At 41.6% G+C, this 24,919-nt stretch overlaps 1 protein-coding gene across 4 annotated transcripts in view; it reads right to left on the bottom strand.

The window, feature by feature from the left end:
- Positions 1-22,744, bottom strand: part of TTC39B (tetratricopeptide repeat domain 39B) — a 76,891-nt gene extending 54,147 nt beyond the window's left edge. The window contains exons 1-2 of one of the 4 annotated variants that reach the window (XM_080573886.1): positions 22,518-22,664; positions 717-751 (exon numbers count right to left, since the gene is read on the bottom strand). In XM_080573886.1, the coding sequence (XP_080430012.1) occupies positions 717-751; positions 22,518-22,562 (80 nt within the window). In that variant the 5' untranslated portion in view covers positions 22,563-22,664. Of the gene's footprint in view, positions 1-716; positions 752-22,513 lie in introns of those variants that run through there. The other 3 variants (XM_080573884.1, XM_080573887.1, XM_080573885.1) reach the window with 3 other exon arrangements.
- Positions 22,745-24,919: the final 2,175 nt, after the last annotated feature.

Below are 24,919 nucleotides of genomic sequence, written 5' to 3' on the forward strand. Positions count from 1 at the left end.
GGAATTGAGTGAGTGCTGGATAAATATGCTCAAAGTAAATATTAGATTCACTTTCTCCCCTCTCCCTGGGGAAGCAAGGGCCAAAGAAAGAAGGTATCTAATCATACAGCACCTGGCAGTGAGCCAAAGGAAGAAAAAGTGATCATTAACATGAAAAAGTTCTTGACACTAATGTATAAGATTCTTCTTCATTTCCTTCTGATTCCAGGAAGGTAAACATTACATTTTTCATACAGAGGGCATACCTTACTACTCTAGGTATTATACAAATGCTTCATCATTAAATCTAATGCCCGAGAAGTGACTATACCTAACTTCACCAGGAAAAAAATACCTGTGCAGCAGTTGGTGTAGCAATCTACATTCAAAAGTCTTGCTTTGATGGTCCTATCATCTGAAGTTTTTCCACTAATGCTAAGTTATGATTTTTCACCATACAAAAATTTGCCTATAGCTGTCAGTATGCAACCAAGTTACTAAATTTATTTTTTTTTTAATATTCTTTACAACTTTCACATTTGTTGACAAGTACTTTATCATATCCGTCAACCTAATTACACTCCCCTTTCCCAACTCTTGGGACTTTAACTGCTCTGGAAAACATGAATGCAGTCAGTGCATAAAAAGCTATACTGCCCTGAGAAATGTGTGTATAGAACTTTATTGCTGTACAAATAGTTTTAAAAATATTTGTTTTTATTAAAAATGTTACTTACACAGGGATGTTTTCAAAGGCATCTTCAAAATTTTCCTGGAAAAGAAAAAAACTGTTTTAATTAAATGTGTATGCGTATTTTGGGACTCTTTCTGGAAGATCTCAAAAAGTTACCTTTACCAGGCAGCGTTTATTATGCAACATACAGTAATACTCGGAATATTCATAGCCTACTGGCTTTCCCTTATGGTTTCGCTACAAATCATCACCCAAACAGATATATTTCTTATGGGCCTACTGTATCACATTACAGTCGAAAGTTAAACACAGACGATGACTTCTTCAGACTCACAAACTTCCACCATGTAAACTTCTAAGAGGAATACGGGCTTACGCCTCCATAATTTCTGCAGCACATCTAATGCATTCAGGATGCACTAGCTTACCTGCACAGAAAAAACAGCGTATAAAGTGTTCTGAGCATATAACTGATATGCAGGTTGACCAGAGTATACATGTCAAGTCCAAAATGCATAACAGATAGTGTGCATACACAGTCAACTCAAGCATTAGTAGGGCTTATGCGAACTACTTGGTGCAGGCATCAGGATGATGTCTCTTCCTCTTTCAGTTCAAATTAAAACAGAGGAAGAGATACATGAACATAAAATGGTCAGAATGATTCAGATCAAAGGACATCTACTTCTATATCCAGTTTCCAAAATTAGTCTGCAGAGTTGTGTAGCAAGCAAAGAACAGAGTAAACATCTACATCCTTCCATCCACTATGCATTTTCCAGCCATTAGCAGCTTGGGCAATTTCCTGACCTTGTTGTAGTTTGTCCATCTGGTAATTTTCAGGATCTCTCTGTTCCATATACTGATCCAGTCTTCCCTCGTTCATTTTAAATTAGTTATGCCATAACCTCATTAAGGAATTCCACATCCTTGTGTGATATTTACCTTAGAATCATAGACGAAACAACCTCCAAGATCAGCTGCTCCAACCACCAGTATCACCCACTAAACCATGTCTCTAAGCACCAGCTCCAACCCTTCCTTAAACAGGGCACACTGATGTGGCCAAAGTGCAGGTCCTGGCACTTAGCCACATTGAACCTCATCCCACTGGCCCCTGCCCATTGACCCATCCTGTCCAGGTCCCTCTGCAGAGCCTTCCCACCCTCCAGCAGATCGACACTTCCCCCCAGCTTGGTGTCGTCTGCAAACTTCCTGAGGGAGCACTCAATTCCCTCATCCAAGTCATCAATAAAGATATTAAAGAGGATGGGCCCCAGCACCGACCCCTGGGGAACACTACTGGTGACCTGTCACCAGCTGGATTTCACTCCATTCACCACCACTCTCTGGGCCTGGCCGTCCAGACAGTTTTTAACCCAGCAAAGAGCGTCTCTGTCCAAGCCATGGGCTGCCAGCTTCTCCAGGAGAATACTGTGGGAGACCGTGTCAAAGGCCTTGCTGAAGTCTAGGTATGCTACAGCAACAGCCTTTCCCTCATCCGCCAGGCGGGACACCTGGTGATAGAAGGAGATGAGGTTGGTCAGGCAAGACTTGCCTTTCATGAACCCATGCTGACTGGGCCTGACCCCCCGGTGGCCCCGCATACGCTACGTGACTGCATTCAAGATGACCTGATCCATCACCTTTCCTGGCACCAAGGTCAGGCTGACAGGCCTGTAGTTCCCCAGGTCCTCCTTACGACCTTTCTTATAGATGGACATCCTATCAGCATGTCTCCAGTCATCCAGGACCTCTCCAGATGATCATGACCGCTGATAGATGATGGAAAGCAACTTGGCAATCCCATTCACCAGCTCCCTCAGCACCCTTGGGTGAATCCCATCTGGCCCCATGGACTTGTGATGGTCCAGGTGGAGAAGCAGATCTCTTAGTGTTTCCACCTGAGCTGTGGGGGGTTTCTTCTGCTCCCCATCCCAGACTTCCAGTTTGGGAGGCTGAATACCCCAAGTATAACTGGTCTGATTATTAAAGACAGATATAAAGATGGCATTAAGAACCTCAGCCTTTTCCTTACCCTCATGTTCCCCCGAGTCCAGAAAAGAATGGAGATTCTCCTTGGCCCTCCTCTTACCGTTAATATATTTGTAAAAATATGTTTTGTTATCCTTAACCATAGTGGCCAGGTTGAACTCGTGCTGAGCTTTAGCCTTCCTGACTTTCTCTGCATATGCTGGCAACTTCCTGGTACTCTCCTCGAGCTGCCTGTCCCTTCTTCCATCAGACATTTTCTCCCAGACACTCAGCAAGAGAACTCACCTTAAACACAACACGAGATTGAATCTAACATTCAGTAAATACTTCAGAAGACACACCAACGCTCCATGAATTTTGTATTTCTAGGCAAACTTACCGGCAGAAAACAGCTACTAAATAATCAAACATTTTAACAATTTCTCTGCTAATTCAGCAATATACTGCAATACTGTGATCTACCTTCCTGAAAACTTTACTTGTTTTATCTAACGAATTTTCTAATAGAAATTATCTAAATTTCTATTCATAATAACTGTTGCAAAAGGACATGACTTTTTTCATTCTTTACAGGTAGAACATGCAATCGCAGTAGTTTGAAAGAGTGTAATAGCATATTCTTTATTGTCTGCAGCTGCCACTGCCAAGGAGTGCCATAAATATATTCAAAGATATGTTATTAACAGACTGCCCAAATGCTCTCTTTCAAGCTAAATTTTCTGGCTGACAATAGTACACTAGACAGGATAAGGACTACTCTGAAGAGTACAGTAGTCAACTCAGAAGACAAAAAAATGATGTGTGATCTGAGGAAAGATGAACTGAGTTTCCAAAAGCTGATGAGATGCCAACAGAACAAACATCTTAAATAAAAACCGTGTTACCCATGTCTCACCCACACACTGATAAAAGTCATCAGCCTTCTAATAAAGTGCCTCTCTGAAGACTGTTTGCCTCCCTGAGCTATTTCCAGAAACAAGAGGAGAAATTCAGCAAAATAAATAAAACATACTGACAGTTTTTGAGCATGTTTCCGTTTTTCCTATGAGGACAACTTTACATGCAAAAATCACATTCAACTGTCAGATATTTACAAATAATAGTAACAACCAGAAGTTTATACTGACATGGAAAAATCTCTCTGATGTCAACCTCTTGCCTGCTCCTAGCACTTAAAGCTCTTTTAAACCTGAGAGCAGCAGCTACATACAAGCAGAAAGAGATAACTCACACATTGTATCTAGGTGGACCTTCTCTGTCCAGCTCCTGCTCATTTTTGTTCCTTGCTATTCATACCGGTTAAATGCATGTCTAAACATTTAGAAGGTGAAGAACAACAACAACATCTGTTCCCAGTTCCAAAGTACAGGTCACAGCCATGGCCCCTCAAGATTCCTCACAAGGGTTAAAACCATTGCAGAAGCAGTGACTTCTATGATTAAAAAACAAGCACTTTTTTTTTCTGAAGTTCTATGCACCCTCACAGTCCCACTGCACACAAAAGGGGAATTAAAAGGCATTCAGTAAGACATCTTGTTTTGTCTTTAACAGTCTCACGCAAACTTGTAGTTGACTTCATAGGATCTCAATGATTCTGTATATAACGAGGAAAGTTGAAGGCATTAAGTGAGAAATGTGGCCATTTTCTACTCCATTCCATGCCTCCTACAGGGAGGAAAAAAAAAGTCATCCTAAAGTGTAAAGGAAAGGACTGCAACTGAACTACCCAAAACAGCTCCTCCCAGATCAAGTTATGAGATTCATCATGTTCCTATAAAAATATAAAAGATTTCAGAAGTATTCAGAACGCAATCACTTTTCTCCAAGTAGCCTGTTACAATTAACTTGTGAATTAAACCTGTTCAACAAAAGAAAACATCAAGTTGTTACATCAAGAACATTTTGAACATGTAAAGTTATATTAGTATATTATATGCATACCTACATGTATGTCAAAAAAAAATCAAGTGGTTTGTAATGTTTGTCAATCCCTCAAAATACAGAAGCAGCCCAAAGACAAGGACAGACATTCTTGCACGTTTGGTTAAAGCCTAGTAAAGATTCCACCTTCAGTTGCTCATCACAACACCGCAGCCTACTGATGATAGGTACAATTGAAATGCCATAACTAACTTCAAGAGGTGCTTGTTCAAGTCAGTCTACAGTAAAGAAGATTACTTACTTCAAGCTAGATGATTTTACTAAGCACAGGTGACAGTCTGCAAACAAGTTCCTTCAAACTTAATGCCATGTGTAACTAAACCAGCCTTATTTGTGACCTCTACGTTTTAAGAGTGTTAATGGATGAATATAATTTCCTTTATTTACATGGCTAGAGAGACTTGCCAAAGACTTAGGATAATACAGTCCCTCATCCATTTCCTTCTGCTGACTTGGGTCCATCCTGCAGCAAGTCCTAAAGTATGTCCTTATTACAACAGCCACAAACACTCAGCATAAATATTCAGGAAATAGAATCTGCAGATGGGTCCACAATAAAAAAAATAAAATCTTTTCTTCTGATATTCTACTCAGGAAAAAAATACATTAACACTTTATTCAGTACTAAGTGGAACAGTTAGTAATGTTTCTCAGTACATAACGCTGGGTAACAATTTTTATTGCACCTTTTTGAGAAAACCTAGTAACTTAATATGAATGTAAATTAAAGTGCCACTAGATGGCATGACATAAACTGATTTAGATTTTCCCACAAATCTGGAAAAGAAATTGGCACAACACTTCAAAAAATAAAGCTGTCTGAGAAAGACTTTTATTGAATCACAGTCATTTTTTCTCAGAGACAGACAAATGAGACAACATAAGATAGTGGTGAAATAATACTAGCCAGCATTAAAAGCTGTTGATGTACGACACTTAGTTGCCTATTTACAGCTTTATTTTTAGGTATTAATTGGAGGACTGTTTTAAGTCAAGCTGTGGAAAACCACAGTAGTAACTCCCCTCCCCGGAAAGTCCACAGTAATGGCAATCAATGAAAAGTGGTATACTTAGCAAGCACGTACACTTCAAGATTCTTTTTGTTCTGATTTTTTTTTCCAAACTTTTATTCAAGTATGGGTACATCTAATTATTTTTTTCTTCTTCTACTTCCTGTAATTCACCTCAGCGCTGCTCCTCCCCTCAAGATCAGGGCTGAGGGGAAAGGATGCACAGAGAATCAGGCCTCTGTCAAAAGCCATGATGACCAGAACACTTCATGCCTCTACTTGTCCATAGGAATTTGCCTTTTTGGATGTCAGTTGCTGGATTCCCCATAAACAAAGATAGAGGTCTAAACTTTGAGAGGTCTAAAATTTCACACCCCAACAGGAAGAACAACATAGCTTGCACTGCAATTCTGTAACAATTATCATTCTGTATAGGAATTTGTCTTACATGACTCTAGGGAGTTTAAACAAGATTTAGTTGACACACTCAGCAGTCATTTTCTAAAATCCAGAGAGATCCACCCTATTCCCTCTACCTAAAATGGTGTAGACCAAGCTGAAAGGGTACTAACATGCACATAGCATGTGGGGGTAACCACTGTCTTGGTGGAACATGGGCTGTATCATTTTTTCTTTTTAGATACAGGAGAAAAGTGTGACTATGAGAAGAGTAGGGAAGTTACAGGGAAAAGAAGCTGATCTGCAATATCCACACTATGGACTGGGACTATCAAAGAGAAGCCTTCCCGATAATCTTAATTTCGAACCAAATCCAGTTTCTAGAAAACAGTAGTCATCACACAGTTTTATTAGCAAATGGAATAGAATATTAAAAATGTACTTTGAACAGAATCCAAGTAAATACAGAAAATATACATTTTTATTATTATTTTATGTGACTTTGTATGTATTCATTACTTTTTAGCCCGAGTCAGGAGTCCATTCATAATAAATTCAAAGAAACAGGTGGCTACACATTTCAAATTCCATACCCCCAGGAATGACCCCTTAAAATGAGCAGACAGTGGAGCTTGCACCTTGCTCAAGGATACAAGAGGGCAACATACATCCATTCAGTTGACTTGAATGGCTTGTATCAGGAATAGTGTAGCCAGCAGGACCAGGGAGGCGATCATCCCCCTGTACTCTGCTCTGGTGAGGACAAACCTCGAGTACTGTGTTCAGTTTGGGGCCCCTCACTACAAGAAGGACATCGAGGCCCTGGAGCATGTCCAGAGAAGGGCTACGAAGCTGGTGAAGGGCCTGGAACACAAGTCCTGTGAGGAGCAGCTGAGGGAACTGGGGTTGTTTAGTCTGGAGAAGAGGAGGCTCAGGGGAGACCACATTGCTCTCTGCAACTACCTGAAAGGAAGCTGGGGGTCAGCCTCTTCTCACAGGTAACTAGTGATAGGACTGGAGGGAATGGCCTCAAGTTGTGCCAGCGGAGGTTTAGGATGGAAATTAGGAGACATTTCTTCTCAGAAAGAGTGGTTAGGCATTGGGACGGGTTGCCCAGGGAGGTGGTAGAGCCACTGTCCCTGGGGATGTTTAAGGAAAGGATGGACCTGGTGCTTAGGGACATGGTTTAGTGGGTGACATTGGTGGTAGGGGATGGTTGGACAAGATGATTTGGAGGTCTTTTCCAATCTTAACGATTCTATGATTATGTGATTCTGTTCTATGACTAAGCTGAGAACTATGAAGAGAGCTCTGATGAGAAACGTCAGTGAAACTGGGAACATTCTGAGACATGCAGCGCAGGAGCATGACTGACCCCAAAGCAAGAAAATAACTGGGACAATCCCATTTCAGTGGGATTGCACCTTCCAATCTCAGCAATACACTGCTTCTTGTTTTAGGCTTGTTTTTCTGTTTGTTGTTGATGATGTTTTATTTGGTTTTGTTTGTTTTTAACGCTAAAGACAGGACATTTCAGAGACATTTTTCTGCAAGCTTTTTTCTTTCCATTTATCATGATCTGTACTTTGGAGTTCTCCTTCAGGGAGGCAACAGTGTACTCAGCATTTAATGAAATACAAATACTGCATAATCCACTGCCAGTTCTCTACTCACTTATTTTGCATTTACGTAAGAATATTGAGGTGTTCTTACTCTGCCAAGTAGACTGAAATAATTTTAGCCAAAGAACTGCTACAATACCCCCCCAGCTACTGTCACAGCAAGCAACTGAAAAGACTTAAGTCACTGTAAGCTGCTTAACATGAAACCAATCTCAGGTTTTAAAAAAAAAAACACACAGAAGTTACAATTAATAAAGAATTAAAGCATAGTTATGAAAGTCAACTTGTGTTTTTTTTTTATATAAAAAATGATTTGAGACTACTAAACATTTCTTGTATAAAAACAGACACTTTGGATTTGACAAACCTTCTTTCATATTCTAGGCTGATCTAGTTTAAGTGGTCTCCCGTAAAGCATACTTTATATCAATAATTAGCGAACTAAACATAAGGAAATACAGTTGTCAGGGGAATACCATCATTAAATTGTTTCTAATAAAATACCCCCAAGGCTTCATTCAAAACAATTTTTAATCAATACCCTAGAAGTGAACGAAATCTTCAGCTGCGAAGAATTATATTGGAGTTAGTGGAACACAAATCGTAATAAGAAAATGCTGCCTTTAAGAGACTGGCATCAATGAATAATGCAGTCTCAAGTGAAGAGCTGTAAATGTAAAAACAATGAAAGAAATCATACACGCCGGCTGAGGTTGTATTACGGAAAGCAACAATCTGGAATAAGGCTAGAAGGTCATTTTGACAAGTAATTCAATATGAATTCCTATTGTTATTGAGATCCTTAAACTTATCTGCAAACAGTTGAAAAAAGTTTTAGCATGCAACACTGAGAGGATGAAAACAGTAAAACTTTTTACTTCCTTAGAGTTCAGCCTTCCTGAAGGTTGGTTAATATGTACAGATACTGAAGAGATTCCCCAAAATAGTCCAAGAGCTAGAACACGACTTAATGTAAAAGCTATTTAAAAGTTTAATCACTTTGATTTACCAAGCAGAAATATTTAATATCTCATTGAAAAAGTTTCAAAAAAATCACACACAAACACAATATCACACAAGCACAAAATCAGTACAAAGTAAAATCTCTTTGGTTTCTTGTAAAGATTGGTTTTCATCATGTCTTTTTTCCTGCTGAGTCAAATTCACATTTCTTCAGGCAGAGTGTTAAGTAAGAATAACTATGGACCCTGTCTTTCATGAGTCCAGATTAAGAGTCTGAAAAGTACACAACGTTATGGCTCAGCTAAGCACAAATTACTAGGTTCAACATCAGCCAAGTTTCATAAGAACTGATTGCTTTTGTTACACAAGGAGCAATTATCTGTAGTTCTGACAATACTTTACAAAGAACTTGTTCAAATTAACTCATAGCCTGCAATTTGAGCCATAGACAGTATTCCGCTACAGAATTTACTGTCAGAATTCCACTGCATAGAATCAAACGGATATTTATATTTCATTTTAGGTAGTTTCTGAATACTGCTCTTTCTCCTCTTTCCCAGAAGTGTGCTTATTCTCCACACAACATAGAATATCTTCATAATGGATTATATGGATATTATTTTGCTGCTTCTCCTCCCCTCAAAAATTACTCCCAAAGAATTAAAAAACAGAAATGACTACTTCACAAAAAAAGAATGATGGAGATGAACAATACTGTAAGCTTACTGATTTAAAGTTGTGAAAATTCACTTTATAATACTGCTCAGCTAAAAATAAATTCACCTAAGCAAACTCATTTGATTCATCTAGAGCAAGAGAAGTCTAACATGTCTACGCGCACTTCAAAACCTTAGGTAGAAGCTGTATAAACTAGAAAAAAGTAACCGAGAACTTTACCTATAAAACAATCTGTTGTGGACACCGTTCTTGCATGCTAATAATCAGATGATGGTGTCACCTAAGGACGGAATTCAATTTTCACTTAAGTGGGCTGTAGCATTAGAAAGCAAGAGCTGAACCGAAACACACAAATTCTGTTTCTACTCAGTGCAACTATTTTTTTTACATGAAAATAACTCCTCCTCAGAAGGAAAAAACGATGCATTTTTGTGCTTACGCAGTATTTCAAGTTCATTGGCTTGAGCTCTAAATATGATCCATCTGCTTCTTCAAAGTTACTCTTAAAAATACTTGGAATAAATAAGTCTGAACTACTGAGCTTGATCTTTGGCTTCTGAGAGCTCAAGTTTTTCATCTGCTGTGGAAAACTTTTAGGATAACACAGCTCCTCCAAAACAGACACCAAACCCTCCACTCGCCTCTCTGGAAAAACACTGGTATTTTATGCAGTCTCACCCACATGGAACACCATGTCATATTCAAGACCTTTACTAATGTGGGTGATTTGATCAGGGGTCACGTGCTAAGAAAAAACAAAAAACACAACATCCCACACACAAAGAGAAAACAGGAGTTGATAAGGTAGAACCCAGCTCTACTGTAAATTTGGCTAAATAAACTGTAGCTAAATACAAAAGCCAGTGTCATTTAGCTCAATCATTAGATGTCAGTACCCACAAGAACAAAGGTGTCTCCATTACAGCCTAGAAAGCAGTGACCTTTCCATGCAAAGCCGGTTACCTCAAAATTACCAAAATACATATGAAAATTGAGTCATAAAAGTTCCATACTCAATTTTAACAGAAAACAGATGCTTTCAATGAAAGCACCTGCTGTAGTTAAGTGTTAATTATTAACATGTTCTAAAAAGCAGACAACTCTTGATTTGCACTCAGCTGCATGTAAGCAGGACATTTCTAAAGCAGCATACCAGCCACTTTATATAAACGAGGTCAGGACTGGGAACGATTATATTCAGCGATGTCAGTCGTTGTGGGTCAGAATATCTACATACTAGAGCGAGCATCAAGATGAAGCCTTTTCTGAATCTACTTCTAAACGCCAGGCTTAAGGCAGTCTCACATCAGTACACTAGCATCAGTCTCGCCTGTTCTGACTGCAGCTGGCTGAGCTTGCGCTGTTTTAAGCAACAGCTCTCCCCTGTTAAACTGAGAAGTGGAAATAGGCAGACTCGGTTACACCATCAGCAAGGATCACAAAACACTTCATTATAATTGACATGCAAATGGCTGCTGTCAACAGTTATTTGTGTTCGCATTCATATCTGACGTTTTGCGCATAAAAGTGAGAATGTAACTTCAGTTAAAGTTGGCTGAACACCAGTCTGGATTCTCTTACAGTTTACACTGGCACATTCCTGCTATTTGACCTGTATTTGTCAGTTTGACCTGCAGTTGCTTTTGCACAAAAAGCACGTTTAAGAGTCAAAGGAATAGGGTAGCAACACAGAACATCATTGCTATAATAAAGTTTATATATACATATATAAACAGTTAGCCATCTTTCCTCTCATATATCCCAACAAACAGCCCCAAGTTCAAAGAAATATCAGTTAGGCATATGTTTGTTAACAGCACCAGGGAAAAAAAACATTGGGAGTTGCTAGTCCAGTACAAACGCATCAGAGTATGCTCCTAAAGGGATTTTCAAATATGTCACTATTCTTAGTCATTTTTATTGGACAAAACTGATTGCCAAGCAATTCTACAGACAAAGATAAATAAACATACGTAGATGCACTTTGACTGGATACATCTGCCTTTCAATACCATCAGAAAAGTGACTTGAGAAGAATGGGAAGGTGACTAAACAGACTGAGAAAGTAGGGACTACACAAAAACGTTCTCCTCAAAGGAGATACTCCAGAAGACACCATAAGCTTGTCCTCTCTATCAGTAAGAATGATTGTTCTATCAGCTTAGTTCTTCTTTAATTAGACATGCCTGAGAGTCTTGCAAACCTTTGTGCCAAGCTCATCAAGATTTGTTACAAACTTTTGTATCATGTCATTTCTATGAAATGATTGAATGAAGCCCTATTAAAGTCAAAAGGAAACATAGGGTGCTATTTATCACGTCTGTAAGCTGGTAAGACCATCTTCACGTTTTTCCAGACCTAATTCTTCTGATGCATAGCCATATGCATTAATAATTAGGTATATCTACATCTTCCAGGACACAGCTGGTGGAGACTTTTCTACTGTCAGTCCAACCAGCCTTCTACAATCCATTTCCAAAGACTGTATAGAGGTCATTCTTGAATTCATTAGAAGATGGAAAACACAGTGAGATGTTTTACAGAAAGAAAAGCACAGGGAAAAACTAACTGGAAGCAAGTCTTCAGCTGGTGCTTAACAGACATAACAAGCGTTTATGCTCTTGATTTGTTTGCATGCAGTCAAGGTATCAGCAAAGTCACAGATCTCTGACACAAATAATGAAGCTGGCAAAGTTAAAATTTCACAGCTAGGGAAATTTCACCCACTGTAGTTCAGAATTGTCTATCCCTCATGAAGTTTAGCTTTCCATAACTGGCAAAACTTCACAGAAACTTTAGCTCAGTCTAAACAAAGGATCATTAGATAATCTGCTGCTAACAAAACAGCATTACTTCAAAACATACAATTTTAGTGCACAAGAAGTTAAGGTTGTAATCACTTGACTCAACAAAACCCACCAAATAAGATAAAAGCTATCAAAGCTATCATGAAAAGGGAAGTTGGAAGACCCATCTGACAAACACCAGATGACACATCCGTACTCACTTTGAAATTGCACAATCTCAATTCTTCCTCTCTCACAAGGGTAGATCTGCCCAGCTGCCTCACATAACCTTCCTACTTTTATTTCCATATTTCAGTATGCTTGATGCAGATAGTGAAGCAAAACCTAACAGTTCTCACCATGTTATCACAGGATGCTCAAAGTAAAATTTAAAAAGCATAGAAAAATTGGAAGTAACAGCAGCCAACGTAACAAGGCGTTTATTTCACTTTTAGAAGATTTTCATTTTGCTGACCAAAATGATTCCTCATCAGCTGAAAAAGCAAGGAAGAGAATGAGAAAGGAAAATTCCTTAAATCACTTGTTTCAAACTGCCTTGATGGGAAAGAAAGGCTATAGTTAACTTGAACCTCTTCTGTTTCTACTTGAGATTTATTCCCACCATGATCTTTTACCAAAACATTTGAAAAAGTAAGTTATTTTATGATGAATAAAAATTTCTTTCATTGCTGTTTCATAATTTGAGTGCTACATCTATTTTTGTGCTGCTAAGTTGTGTAACTATTTGCTAGTAAAACAACTTCTCAAAAACCTGAAATCCACTGTTGTCAAGAACAGGTTTCTTCAGACCAAAGAAAAATAAAATGTCTCCCCTTCCTCCAAATTACTTGTTTTTAGTGGGACTGCTATTAGCTGCAACTGAACCTAGCTGTTGACTCATATGATCAACATTAAAGACAGTAAAAACCCATCACCAACTAGTAGTATTCAAGAACAGGAATAAAGAACAAAGGTAAAACAAGAAGCACTGATAGAGTAGTAAAGACATATCTAACTCTAAAATGGATTACAAATCAAGACTCTTTTGAAGTTCTTAAGCTATCAGTCAAAATACATAGTAGGAAAGAGCTGTACCCTTCACGCAATACAAAAACATGCACAATTCCTGATATACAGGGCTTAATCTTGAACTAAACTGCATGGGCAATCAAAAAGACTCAAAATATATATTTATGTGGTACCTCTTGTTTTGTGAAAGCCATGAACCAGCTGGAGAATTATCCTGAATTGAAAACCATCTTCCCAAACTATCTGGCTATCACAGCAAGGAATTAATCACTCATTTTCTCCCATTATCAGTGCTCAGAAGTTGAATCGAATGCCGTCACCTTCACTAGATGCAACAGGATCAGACATTCTTTGATTGTGTAATGCTTGATGCCACAGCTATATGCTCGGGAACACTTCCAGAATAATTTTTTCCAGGACAACTGGTGTATTGCCTACCACAAAGAATTTCATAGCCTATGCAAGGAAGCTTTCCAAAGACCTCATTTAAATGCATCCTCAGGTTTCATAATTCTACAGACTTCCTCACCTCCGTCACATAGCAATTCATTTTATGGTTTAAACACACACACAGATAAATAAGAACAACTCAAGTCACAGCTAAATTACAATCCATTGCAAAAAAGGACTGTGTGGTAATCATAAGAAAGTTTTGTTGCTAGAGTTCACATGCTTCAGAGATGTAATCTATTATCATTGCTTGGCATTTGGTACAACTGGAAGCAGTTTAAAGAATAGAGCTCAAATAATTTCTTTTTAAATAATAATAATGGTAAACCTGCAGTTTTATCTTAGCACCATGAGACTACAACCGCATGTCTGAATAAAATGCAAGGCGTCTCAAATATAACATCAACTGTGCTTGTAACATAAAGAGAAATAACTATCTCTGAAAGTGCAAGCAAGAGGATTATCAGTGCTTTCCAGCAGTCTGTCATTAAAAGAAACTCGAAAAGTGAATCAGAGCTACTAATAATAGTGTATGTTCTCATTAAGACATCCAGATCTGTTAGTCCTGGATATAAGAGGTTTGCCCCTTGCATGTTTGGGGTTTGTTTTTAATCTATGCTAAGTATTCATGGCTGAGATTTTAATTGCACTTACTAAATTTCCCAGCCCTTCTCCGGTAAAGATCTTGTTATGTCACAAGTTACCAAACTCTGGCGAGGTCTCTACTTGTATAATATAGTTCATGTTAACCATGGGTGGCTTAGAGCAGGAAGGAGCAGAACTGCAATTCCAGTGTCTCTGTCCTTACCCTACAACATCTGTCTTCAGAAACGACAAATAGTCACAAAAAAAAATAAAAACAAAAATCTCATATATTTCTGGAAGCATAAAACAAAGGCAAAGTATAAGTCAAGCCGCAATTATACATTAAAAAAAATCTGTCTTGATTTAGGATACAAAAGAAGTAGACGCAGTGGAGACTACATCGTAGTAAAGAAAAAAGGGTAAGATAGAAATAGCTAAGAAAAAGAGTACATCATGTTGCCCTGAAGTTTACTAGGCAATTTCAAATAAAGGTCCTCACTGCTTTTTTGGCTTTCTAAAGATTCAAAGAAAAATCCTAGTTATGTAGCAGGGTCACCGTGTACTTATTACAGACTTACAGAGACAAAAGTATCACATCTTTCCAATTACATTTCCCCTGGAAGAATATCTTTATAGCATTCCAGAACGCTTATCAATTTCAATGCAGTCAACAATCCTCAATAAGTCTCATTATAGAGACACTGCTTTGGAACTGCTAATACTAATACTTTTCAGAGATGATGCCAAGCTGGAGAACAAACATGTTTACTCTGTATTAAAGATGACTCAGTGCCCGCTTTGCCTATCTTTCTTTATTTCATTAGTTATATGAACGGGAAACTAGTACAAGCATCTTCGACATTAACCTCCCCACTTCCCTCAGGCTAGGTGTTTCCTGGACTACATGGCTGAACACTCCTTTGTATAGAACGCAACAGTAGCTGCTGCACAGGTAGCACCAAAGAGCTGTATTTTATAGTGTAAAGCTACTTAAGTGATTTTACTTGTTTCATTTCCTTTAAAAGAAGGCCTTGCTGCAGTAACAGTAATTGCAACAACCTATTTGTGATAATGTTTTTCTCATTAGAGAACTTGACAGTCTCTGTGGATATCCTCTAATCCACCAGCAGCATTAAGTGCAGTAACAAAACAGCAGAGCTTTAGAAACCAACATTATCCACAGTTGAAGACATCTGTACAGGATTATAGCAATGCCTTTTGTCCAGAGCACAACCTGTACCCTGGTGCTAGAGAGGCAACCTTCCATCTCCCCTAGAATAAATTTTTTTTCATTTGAGTAGAAAAGCATCCTCTTCAATGAGCAGTCACTTGATGTCCTGATTAGTATAAAATTAACAAATTATTAGCTGATTTATAAATATGTTCTGAAGAGTTGTGTTTCTACCAGAATCAGAGTGAGACAGACAAAAGCCTAACAAAAATATAGTGTCACAACCAGAACAAGTGTCACATTACATTACACTGAGCAGAATCAGATCTTGACTTAACTTGACAGTAAGCTAAAGTGTTAGTTCTTTCTAGGCTACTTAAAGGCAAGTACAAACAAAACACGTTCTCTTCTGAAGTTATGAGGACAACTCTTTGCCAACAAATATCACGAGTAACGTGCACCTTCAAATTTCATTAACATGAAGTTAGAGTTGACCTACTAAGGTCTCCCATTAAGTTTTCCTCATGTCTCTCGAGGCTACTACCTTGCTTCTTCAGTAAAGATTCCCTCTACTTTAACTATTCATCCACTATGTCCCCAACCAGAGCTTGCTGTTTCCTCAAGCATTGACTGAAAGCTGCAGGATCCAGAAAAGATGCACTGAATTCAGCATGTATTTCCCCACAGAGAAGTCACATCATCTATTTGTGCACTGAGGCTTGTCAAAAAGGTAGAGATGTGCAGTTTCCCTCCTCACACACAGATGCCACGCAGCTTACTGATGCATGAGCAATCAATAGCCTTTGGACATTTCACCAGGAATATAATAATGACAGAAAAAATATACAGTTGTTGCTGGATTTGTCACTTCTGCCCAAAGGATCATTAACATTTCACTGTAAGTGTAAGGTTACGTTTATAGTATGTCGGTGTGTCTAGGTCACTGTTCATAGTCCCTCCTTCGGAGCTATTACGTTGAATTTCACTGTAGCATGGAGAGCATACTCACAGGCAATCAAAACGCCAGCTCCTTTGCACCACGTTCACACTGCGAATCGGCTGGTGAACTGGCTATGATGACTCATACTACGGAAAAGGAAATCCCACATGACTGCACTGTTAAACCTAAAACACTGAACCTCTCTAAATGTCACTTCCTACCTTCAGCACCCAGGGGTATAAAAACAGAAAAGACAGACCCAGTACTCAAGGTGTAGTATACTTCTTTCAACTATGAAAGGAGAGGTAGCAGCCAAACAATAAAAGACTGGCAGTGAACTACTTACGTCGCTCTGATCTCCACCCATTGCCGATATCCATATTCATTTTCACTTTAGCCCGTGGTCATTATATACACGAGAGTTTCTATTGATTTGTGGAGACTTTTACAACATTTCTTTAAATCTCTTGCGACATTTTAGTTAACTCACCTGCACAATTTAAAGAGACCAACTTATAAAGTAAGGTATGATCTGAACAGATAAATGGCAAAACTCAACTGGTATTACCTGGATAGCATACAGCTGTGTGCTCTATTGCCACTATAGCACCAAACAACGCTACATATAACTTTGTGTTCACTTATGATGGCTGGGCAATGAGTCAATTGAGAGCAGCCCTGAGGATGCTGGCTGATGAGAAGCTCAACATGAGCCTGCAGTGTGAGCTTGTGGCCCAGAAAGCCAAACATACCCTGGGATACATAAAAAGCAGCAGGACCAGCAGTGCTAGAGAGGTGAGTGTCCGCCTCTGCTCTGCTCTCGTGAAAACCCACCTGGAGCCCTGCGTTCAGCTCTGGGGCCCCCAGCACAAGAAGGACACGGACCTGTTGGAGCGAGTCCAGAGGAGGGCTACGAGGACAATCAGAGGGCTGGAGCACCTCTCCTATGAAGACAGGCTGAGGGAGTCGGGGTTGTTCAGGCTGGAGAAGGGAAGGCTCTGGGGAGACCCCACTGCAGCTTTCCAGTGTCTAAAGGGGGCTTATAAAACAGATGAAGAACAACTTTTTACTTGGGCAGATACTGACAAGACAAGGGGGATTGGCTTTAAACTAAAAGAGGGGATATTGAGATTAGACATAAGGAGGAAATTCTTCACCCAGAGGGTGGTGAGGCACTGGCACAGGTTGCCCAGAGAAGCTGTGGATGCCCCATCCCTGGGGGTGCTCAAGGCCAGGCTGGATGGGGCTTTGGGCAGTCTGGTCTGGTGGGAGGTGTCCTGGGCCATGGCAGGGGGGATGGAATGGGGTGGTCTGTAAGGTTCCTTCCAACCTACAATAATCTGCATGCCATACTTGCAACTCTTTAGCCATTCAGAGGAAAATAAATAAGCTCCTTCCTACTCTTCAACCTCTACACCTCATCCCTGTACTTTTTTTTTTTTTTAATACAATCTATCCCCTTTGAAGACTATGTAAATGTAAAAGACAAAGTAAAATGGTCTAATATAGTGGATGGCAGCAAGCCTTTAACTACAGTAACCAAGACAGCTGTACCTGTTAAGGACAGTAACTTCCACTGCTCAATGTAAAGTCTTCATTAAAAGATCTCAGATGTTGTTTCCCATAACAGTATAGCCACAGTTCAATATATGAAGAAAAGTCTTCAGAAAAAGCTGTTTCTTTTTTCAACTTTTTTTCCATCTCTATAGGTAAATATTATACCATTAAAAAAAAATTGGACAGATGTAAAAGCAAATCATAACAGATTGAAACAGATTGGCTTCATAGGTACTTATCTATTCCAGGAGTTCCTCTGTCAGCTCTGCCTTTGCAAGACGCATCTCGTGCTTCCCATATCCTGGCAGCCTTTATATGTTTTCATTAGTGTTCTCACTGAAGAAGTCTTCGGCTTTCAAAATAACCACAGCTTTCAGTAATCTCATGTTTCATCACGTCTGCTCCCTCACTGGACCTTACCACTTCTAGAATGTGTGCACACACAATAAGCCATAAACCAGGCTTTACTTTAGTTTGCACCATCTTGTAATTCATTAACCGCAATAACCCCACCGTTTCCTGTACCCCCATGTCTTTCTTCCCTCTCTTTGAAGAGGGAACCAAGCTGACCAACCAAAGGGAGCATTAAATAAGAACATTTAATTACATACACTTTCTTTGCCTCTCCAGGAAATTAACAAAGACTTAAGTCATTCTTTTTCAAATTTGTTCACAGTTAACAAAGGAGCTTGAACAGATGAATGAAACAAACTTCAGGAAGGCAGCTAAGAAATGGAAAATCACAAACAATAAAAATTCACCATTTCAGAACAATACAGGTAATACAAAATTGGAGTATGCATCCTCATCTTGACATGACAGTCAGAAGAAAAAAATAATACCTCTCACAGGAAAAAGTGCTCTCACTGCCCCTTCCCAACACCATCTGCACCAAGTGTTCATTTTTAAGGTTTAAAAGAAAAAAAAAAAAAAAAACAGGTGCTGATCAGCTTGTTTCAGCTTCCCGAAGTCCCCAGGGGGAGCACAACGACAACAGTTTCTCCCCATTGACATTTTTCTGCATTAGAAATACCAGCCAAAACCAGTGGAAAGAAAGTCCTCAGAGTAAACATTAAAGGAGCCTGCATTACTGGCCATTTTCTCTCTAATATAGTCTAAAGCGCATTATGATATTGTTACTGGTGAAAACTAGCACTCTAGTAGGTTCTTTGATTTTAAGCGCAGTAGCTGCAGCAGCAGTGAATAAAGAGCTCTGAGTACTTTAACAGAATACTAAGCAGCACTAAACAGTTCTTGAATTAAAGAACGTCCGTCCTGAAGACACTGGTTTCATACTGAAATTAGTTCAGAAGATAAACTGCTCAGGCTCGTAAAGCCACCCTACATACCATTTGTCCTTGCCTGGGCAGTTCAAAGGAGTACAGCGTGCATCATCAGATCATTAAACAAATTTTCCTTAACAGGTTAGTTTAGAGCTGAGGCACAGATTAGCTGAATCGGCCAACCTGCCCTTAATACAAGACTTAGAGTTAACCACAGCAAGGGCATGAAATCACTTTCGGATCTCTATATAATCCTTAGCCTAGCCGGCTATGGGCAAACAAGACATTTTTATAGCATGTAGATACTTCTAGACCATGATCCTTTTTGTCTGGCCACAACCCTCACAGGCACAAAGGCCAAGGTTGGGTTTGTTGTTTTTGTTTTTGTTTTTTTTTTAATGGATAGGGAATCCCCAAGTAACCAATTAAGCTGGCTTTAAGACTTTGAAAAACCAGGGCAGCACAGAGTGAACTTAATGGGAAGCAGATCTGGCCCACTATTTTAAGTAATCTTTAGACAGTAGAGGGGGGAGAAGGGGAAGGCTTAAAGTTTTGCTTGAAGACTGCAGTGGCTGGGAATGTCATTTTGCCCCTAAACCTATCTGTCCTATATTTACAACTTGTTCCAAAAGAATACTAACATGAGCACTTTCAGTATAGAAATTCAATGCTATATAGGTATTTAAGGGCTTAAGAGATATCATGTTCTAAGTTCACAGGTAGACACTCTCACTCTGATCACTTAACAGCCAGCAAACTTCCCCCAAGTACAGGATAACAACGCACGCTTTAACACCCAGGAAGCAATATCAAATGGAAAAATCCTGATTTTAATAACCATTTTTTTTTTCCTTATGAACATCCTCACACTGTTATCTCCTTAATACAGACTCTTAGGCTTAGGTCTCCACTTCCAGTTGGTGTTCATTAAAAAACACCCAAACTACTACACTTGCATCAGCTGGGGAACAAAACAAAGACTTACACTTCATATTACTTCCTTGAAATGCCCACTTCAAATCCACAGCTGTAGGACAAGACAAAAAAAAAACAGCAAAAAAAGATGAATATGCTATCTTGTACTTCCTTGAGCTACAAGGAAGCATAAGGGAAACCACACATTTTCTTCATCATGGACTACAGCAGAGAGCTGCTGCCTGCATCATCAGCAAGAACTGCAGAAGTCTTCTTGCTAGTTAAGATCCCATCAAGTAGAAAATGACTTCAAGGTTTTGCTTAACACGTCTTTTTTCAAAGCTTCAGGGATGAACAAGTCCCTACAAAGCAAAATCCTATGCTAAAAGCTATATTCATACGGTGCTAAGGATGTACACTTAAACAAGGAAGTAAACAGCTCGTATCTTTCACATTACGTGTAAACGTTACTTGGAAGCACACAGCTCTTAAGAAGAAAACTAACAGCAACGTTCCCCAGCTTAAACACTTAAATAACAGTTAAGGCACTTCAAAACAACTAGTTCATGTCTGAAGTGCTGAAATCACATCAAGATCAGTAAAGACTGCGATGAACTTGTAGGCAAAGGATGCCAGCGGTCGGGACAACTTCTGATACAGAAGCAGTCACTTTCTCCAGGATCAAGCCAGCATCTGCCGTTCCTCTCTGAACTCTCAGTTCTTATCAGGAAAAATTCGACTGCTCGCGCTATTACCTATTCTGGTCCATTCAAAACCCACACTCTAGAGAATCAAGTACAAGTCTCTACACAGACTATGAGCTCTTTAGAGCTCATGGGAAAAAAGCTTGTTTGCTTTTGGCATGCTGTTGCTTAGGTAAAACCTTTTCCAGGTGCTTTTATGTCCACCTGTCCATTTGCATGGAATCATCTTTTCCTGTAAGAGATATAACACTGACACTTGACAGAAAACAACCTTTATGTGTTTGTGTTTTTTTGTTGTTGTTTGTTTGTTTTAAATGGGACAGCCGGACTACAGCTAGGTTGCTAAATACCTGTTTTACCAATTGTGAATTCGAACTACTCGCTTACCGAGAGCAGCAGGAGTTCATTAATAACTTGTTCCCCCTGGTATTTACTCACTCCCTGTGTCGGAAACAAACCTTAGCCCCACAGAGATCACTGCCCCTACCTGGTGCGCTAAGCTTTTGCAGCAACTCACTCAAATACACAAAGCGATATAGCTTTTCACATCCTCTTCGCATTATGCCTCTACACTACAGCCTTAGGAAGTAGCAACTTTTTCAGCATGCCCTGAAATACAGGGTAGTGTATCCCCACCTTCCAAGTGAGAAGATTTTTTTTTTTTAAATCATCTCATCCAAAAGCAACTTCTGCAACTGCCAAATACAAAACATGAGTATTCAAGAGAACCGTGCAGCATCCCCATCCTATATAGATGTTTGTCAGCTGCTCTGTTATACACAACACTAGCTCACCTCAGAAACAGGGCACTGGCTGCATGTCTGTTTCTAAAATTCACACCAGCAATATCTTTGGAAAGAAAAGAAGGAAGACAAAAACTATTATGCAATGATGTGATTCACAAATGTTGTTCAGCAAAGTTCTGCTGGAACTACGCCTTGCAAACCTTTTTGAAAAAGCTGCTGAGTGTTAAGCAACACTGAAGGCACTGCTCTTACAGCGCGCAGTCAGGAGCCAGGTGGGTATTCCAATCCGAGCCCACCAGGACTTTGAGCTCCTGCTTTTAGAAGCACCCTCCATTTACGACTGCCTTGTTTTTGTGGTCCTGCTTCTGAAAAGACAGCCTGGGACATCCATTTCACCCACGACCTTCCTCATAGGAGCTAGCAGCGATTCTGCTATCGCACCTGTCTGGACCCGGGAGCGTACTACGAAAGCACGAAGAGTTGAGGCGAGGGGATTCGTGTCCGGACCTCTAACCGAGGCAGCAGGCCAGCCGCAGGACCTGCCGCAGCGTGCGGCAGCCCCCTGCCCTGCTGCCCAGACCCCTGGCAGGCTGCGCAGCCCCACGGCGGAGCCCCCCCGACACGGGGCCTACAGGGAGCGCACCGCACCCGCCGCGATGGGCTAAAAGGGAAAAAGATAGGGAAGGAAAGGAAACTAAGGAAGGGCAATAAAAGGAAGGGAAAGGACAGGAAAGAAAATGAAAAGAAGGGAAAGAAAATGAATGGAAATAATAAGAAAAAAAGAATAAAAGGCAATAAAGAAATTAGGAAGAGGGGAAGGCGGGCCGGCGGCAGCAGGGTGCGCGGAAGGGGCAGGGGCCGCCCCCGGCACAACTTTCCCCAACTCGCCGCTCGCCCTCTCCCCGCCGGCCGGGCCGGGCCGGGCCGTCCCCGGGACGCGGCTCCGCCGCTCTCCCCGCCGCAGCCCGGGGCAGGCGGGACGCCGCCGGGGCGGGCCCCGCACCGCGACACCCCCCGCCGGCAGCGGCCGCCCCCCGCCCGCCGCCCGCCGCCCGCTGCCCCGCACTCGCCTCCTCGCCGCCGTTCTCCTCCGTGCCGTTGCCGACGCTCGCCATGTTCCCGCTCCACTGCCCGCCGCGCTGACGGCGGCCGCCGGTCCCGCTCCCCGCCGCCGGTGCACGCCTCCCGGCCGCCCCCGCTCCGCTCGGCCCGGCCCGGCCCGGCCCCGCCGCCCCCCGCCGGCCGCCCTGCAGCTCCGCTGTCCGCGCCCCCTCCTTTGCATCGCAGGCCCCGCCCCGGCCCCGGGGGCTCAGGACGTGCCGTGCCGGGCCGCGGTGTGCCTTCGGCCGCGCCGAGCCCTCCCGCAGCCGCCGGGCGAGCCCCGAGGCACCGGCAGCGGCGTCCCGGCACCGGCCCTCCAGCGAGAGCCGCCCGGGCGCGGCTGGGCGCTGGGGCGGGCCGGCGGTGCGACATGGAGGCGCTCTCGGGAGCCGCGCCGGGCCGGCGTTTACCGCGCCGCACACCGCAGGCACCGTGAGCTGGCCAGGGACCCGGCCGGCTGCCGCACGGCGGGGACAGCGAGGCCTCCGCTGCTTTGTGTGCTTCGGGTCTTGTCCCGGGGCGTTTCTTCGGGCAGCGCTGTGGGTCTGCAGAGCTGTGGGTCAGCACGCTTTCCTCATGCGGGCCGCCAAATGGGGCAGTTGTCAGCCGGCTCCGAGTGCCCACCGCCTGAGGTCGTGTAGGACCCTACAGTCGGTCCTTCAGCACCCTGTGACCAGGCTCTGTGGAAGAGCTGTTTTATCACCACGATGGCTTGCGGTAGAGGCGAGAGTTTGCAAAGCAGCTGGCTTTCAGCTGCTGGAACGCTCTCCCATTCCCTCGCTCTGCCTTCTCCTGAAGCATGGATGTAGTTCACAGTACTGTAATGTTCTCTAAAAATCTGCCAATTTCCACTTCTACCTATTCAGTAAGCTGTTGTCAAGTTCTACTAAAAGTCAGTAGGTTGCATGCCACCATTTCCTACAAGTTAGATCTCTGCCACAGCCCCTGTTAAAAAAACAAACACTTTTGATAGAACCAGAGTCAGATGAAGAGGGAAAGGGAGCTTAGCAGATTCAGCTAACCAGGAGGTAGATGCAGTGTAAGGGCTTTCCACGACATTGAGGATTACAGTCTAGAGATAGGCAAGGTTCCTGAGCCTGAGGCCAAAGTACAAGCTTTCAGTATAGGCTTGCAACTTAAATGTTCCTCAGGTCTTATCTAGACTGCTCTGTTTTATCTGCACTACTATTTTTACCCAGCTTAGCAGGAAGGAAACCTGACTTAAATGCATTCCTCTGTACTGCAAGACAGCGTCCTTGTCAAGCAAGCTGTTGCAGACACTCTGTTCTCTCATACTCCTATTGCACTGGAGTTTGCACTAAGTTTCTTCAGTGGCAACTTCCTGGAAGATACTTTAGGGATGTTATATACTTCTCCAGGACTGATCTGAAACACATGAAACATGCTCGTAGTGCAAATGCAGTTGACAGGCCCACACATGCCTTGTATTTAATTCAGGACAGCCCACACAGCTCTACCTGAAATTCATATTAGCATTACATCATAATCTTATGCTGTTCACCAGAATCACAATCACAGACTCACAGAATGGCTGAGGTTGGAAGGGACCTCTGAAGATCAGCTGGTCCGACCCCCTCTGCCGAGCAGGGTCACCCAGAGCACATCGTGCAGGATGGCATCCAGGCAGGTTTTGAATATCCCCAGAGAAGAAGACTCCACAACCTCTTCGGGCAACCTGTTCCAGCACTCCGTCACCCTCACAGTAAAGTGTTTTCTCAAGTTCAGATGGGACCTCCCATGTTTCACTTTGTTTGCCTCTTGTCCTGTCACTGGGCACCACTGAAAAGAGTCTGGCCCATCCTCTTGACACCCTCCCTTCAGGTATCTATACACACTGGTAAGATCTTCTCACTATCAGTCTTTTCTCCTCCAAGCTAAACAGGCCTAGCTCTCTCAGCCTCTCCTCGTATGAGAGGTGCTTCAATCCCCTAATCATCCAAGCCCTCTGCTAGACTTGCTCCAGTAGCTCCATTACACAGGTTATCATCTTTTGTTGAAGACACGACTCTATTTTTATCTTCCAGCTGCAAAAGCAATCCCTTCAAGACATTTTTTTGCTTGGAGTAGCGGACTACCTCCATTTCAAAACTAATTTTCAGCTAGTATTACTCTATAAAAGAATACTATGTGTTACATAATGTATGAGTAAGATAGCTTATATGTAAGTTCTCCAAGTTCTGGGAATGTGGTCCTTGAAGATGAGAACCAGATATACCACTCTGTAGCACCTGCTCACATAGGCAATTACTCACTGACAGTTCTATCTGGAACAAATAAAAACTTAGCTTGGTCCCTTATGCTCTTGTAGAAACTGGTAAAGGACTAGAGCACCAACACTCATGAAATTAGG

This window comes from Anser brachyrhynchus (assembly GCF_964034855.1).
Source record: "Anser brachyrhynchus genome assembly, chromosome: Z".
In the NCBI taxonomy this organism is placed as follows: domain Eukaryota; kingdom Metazoa; phylum Chordata; class Aves; order Anseriformes; family Anatidae; genus Anser; species Anser brachyrhynchus.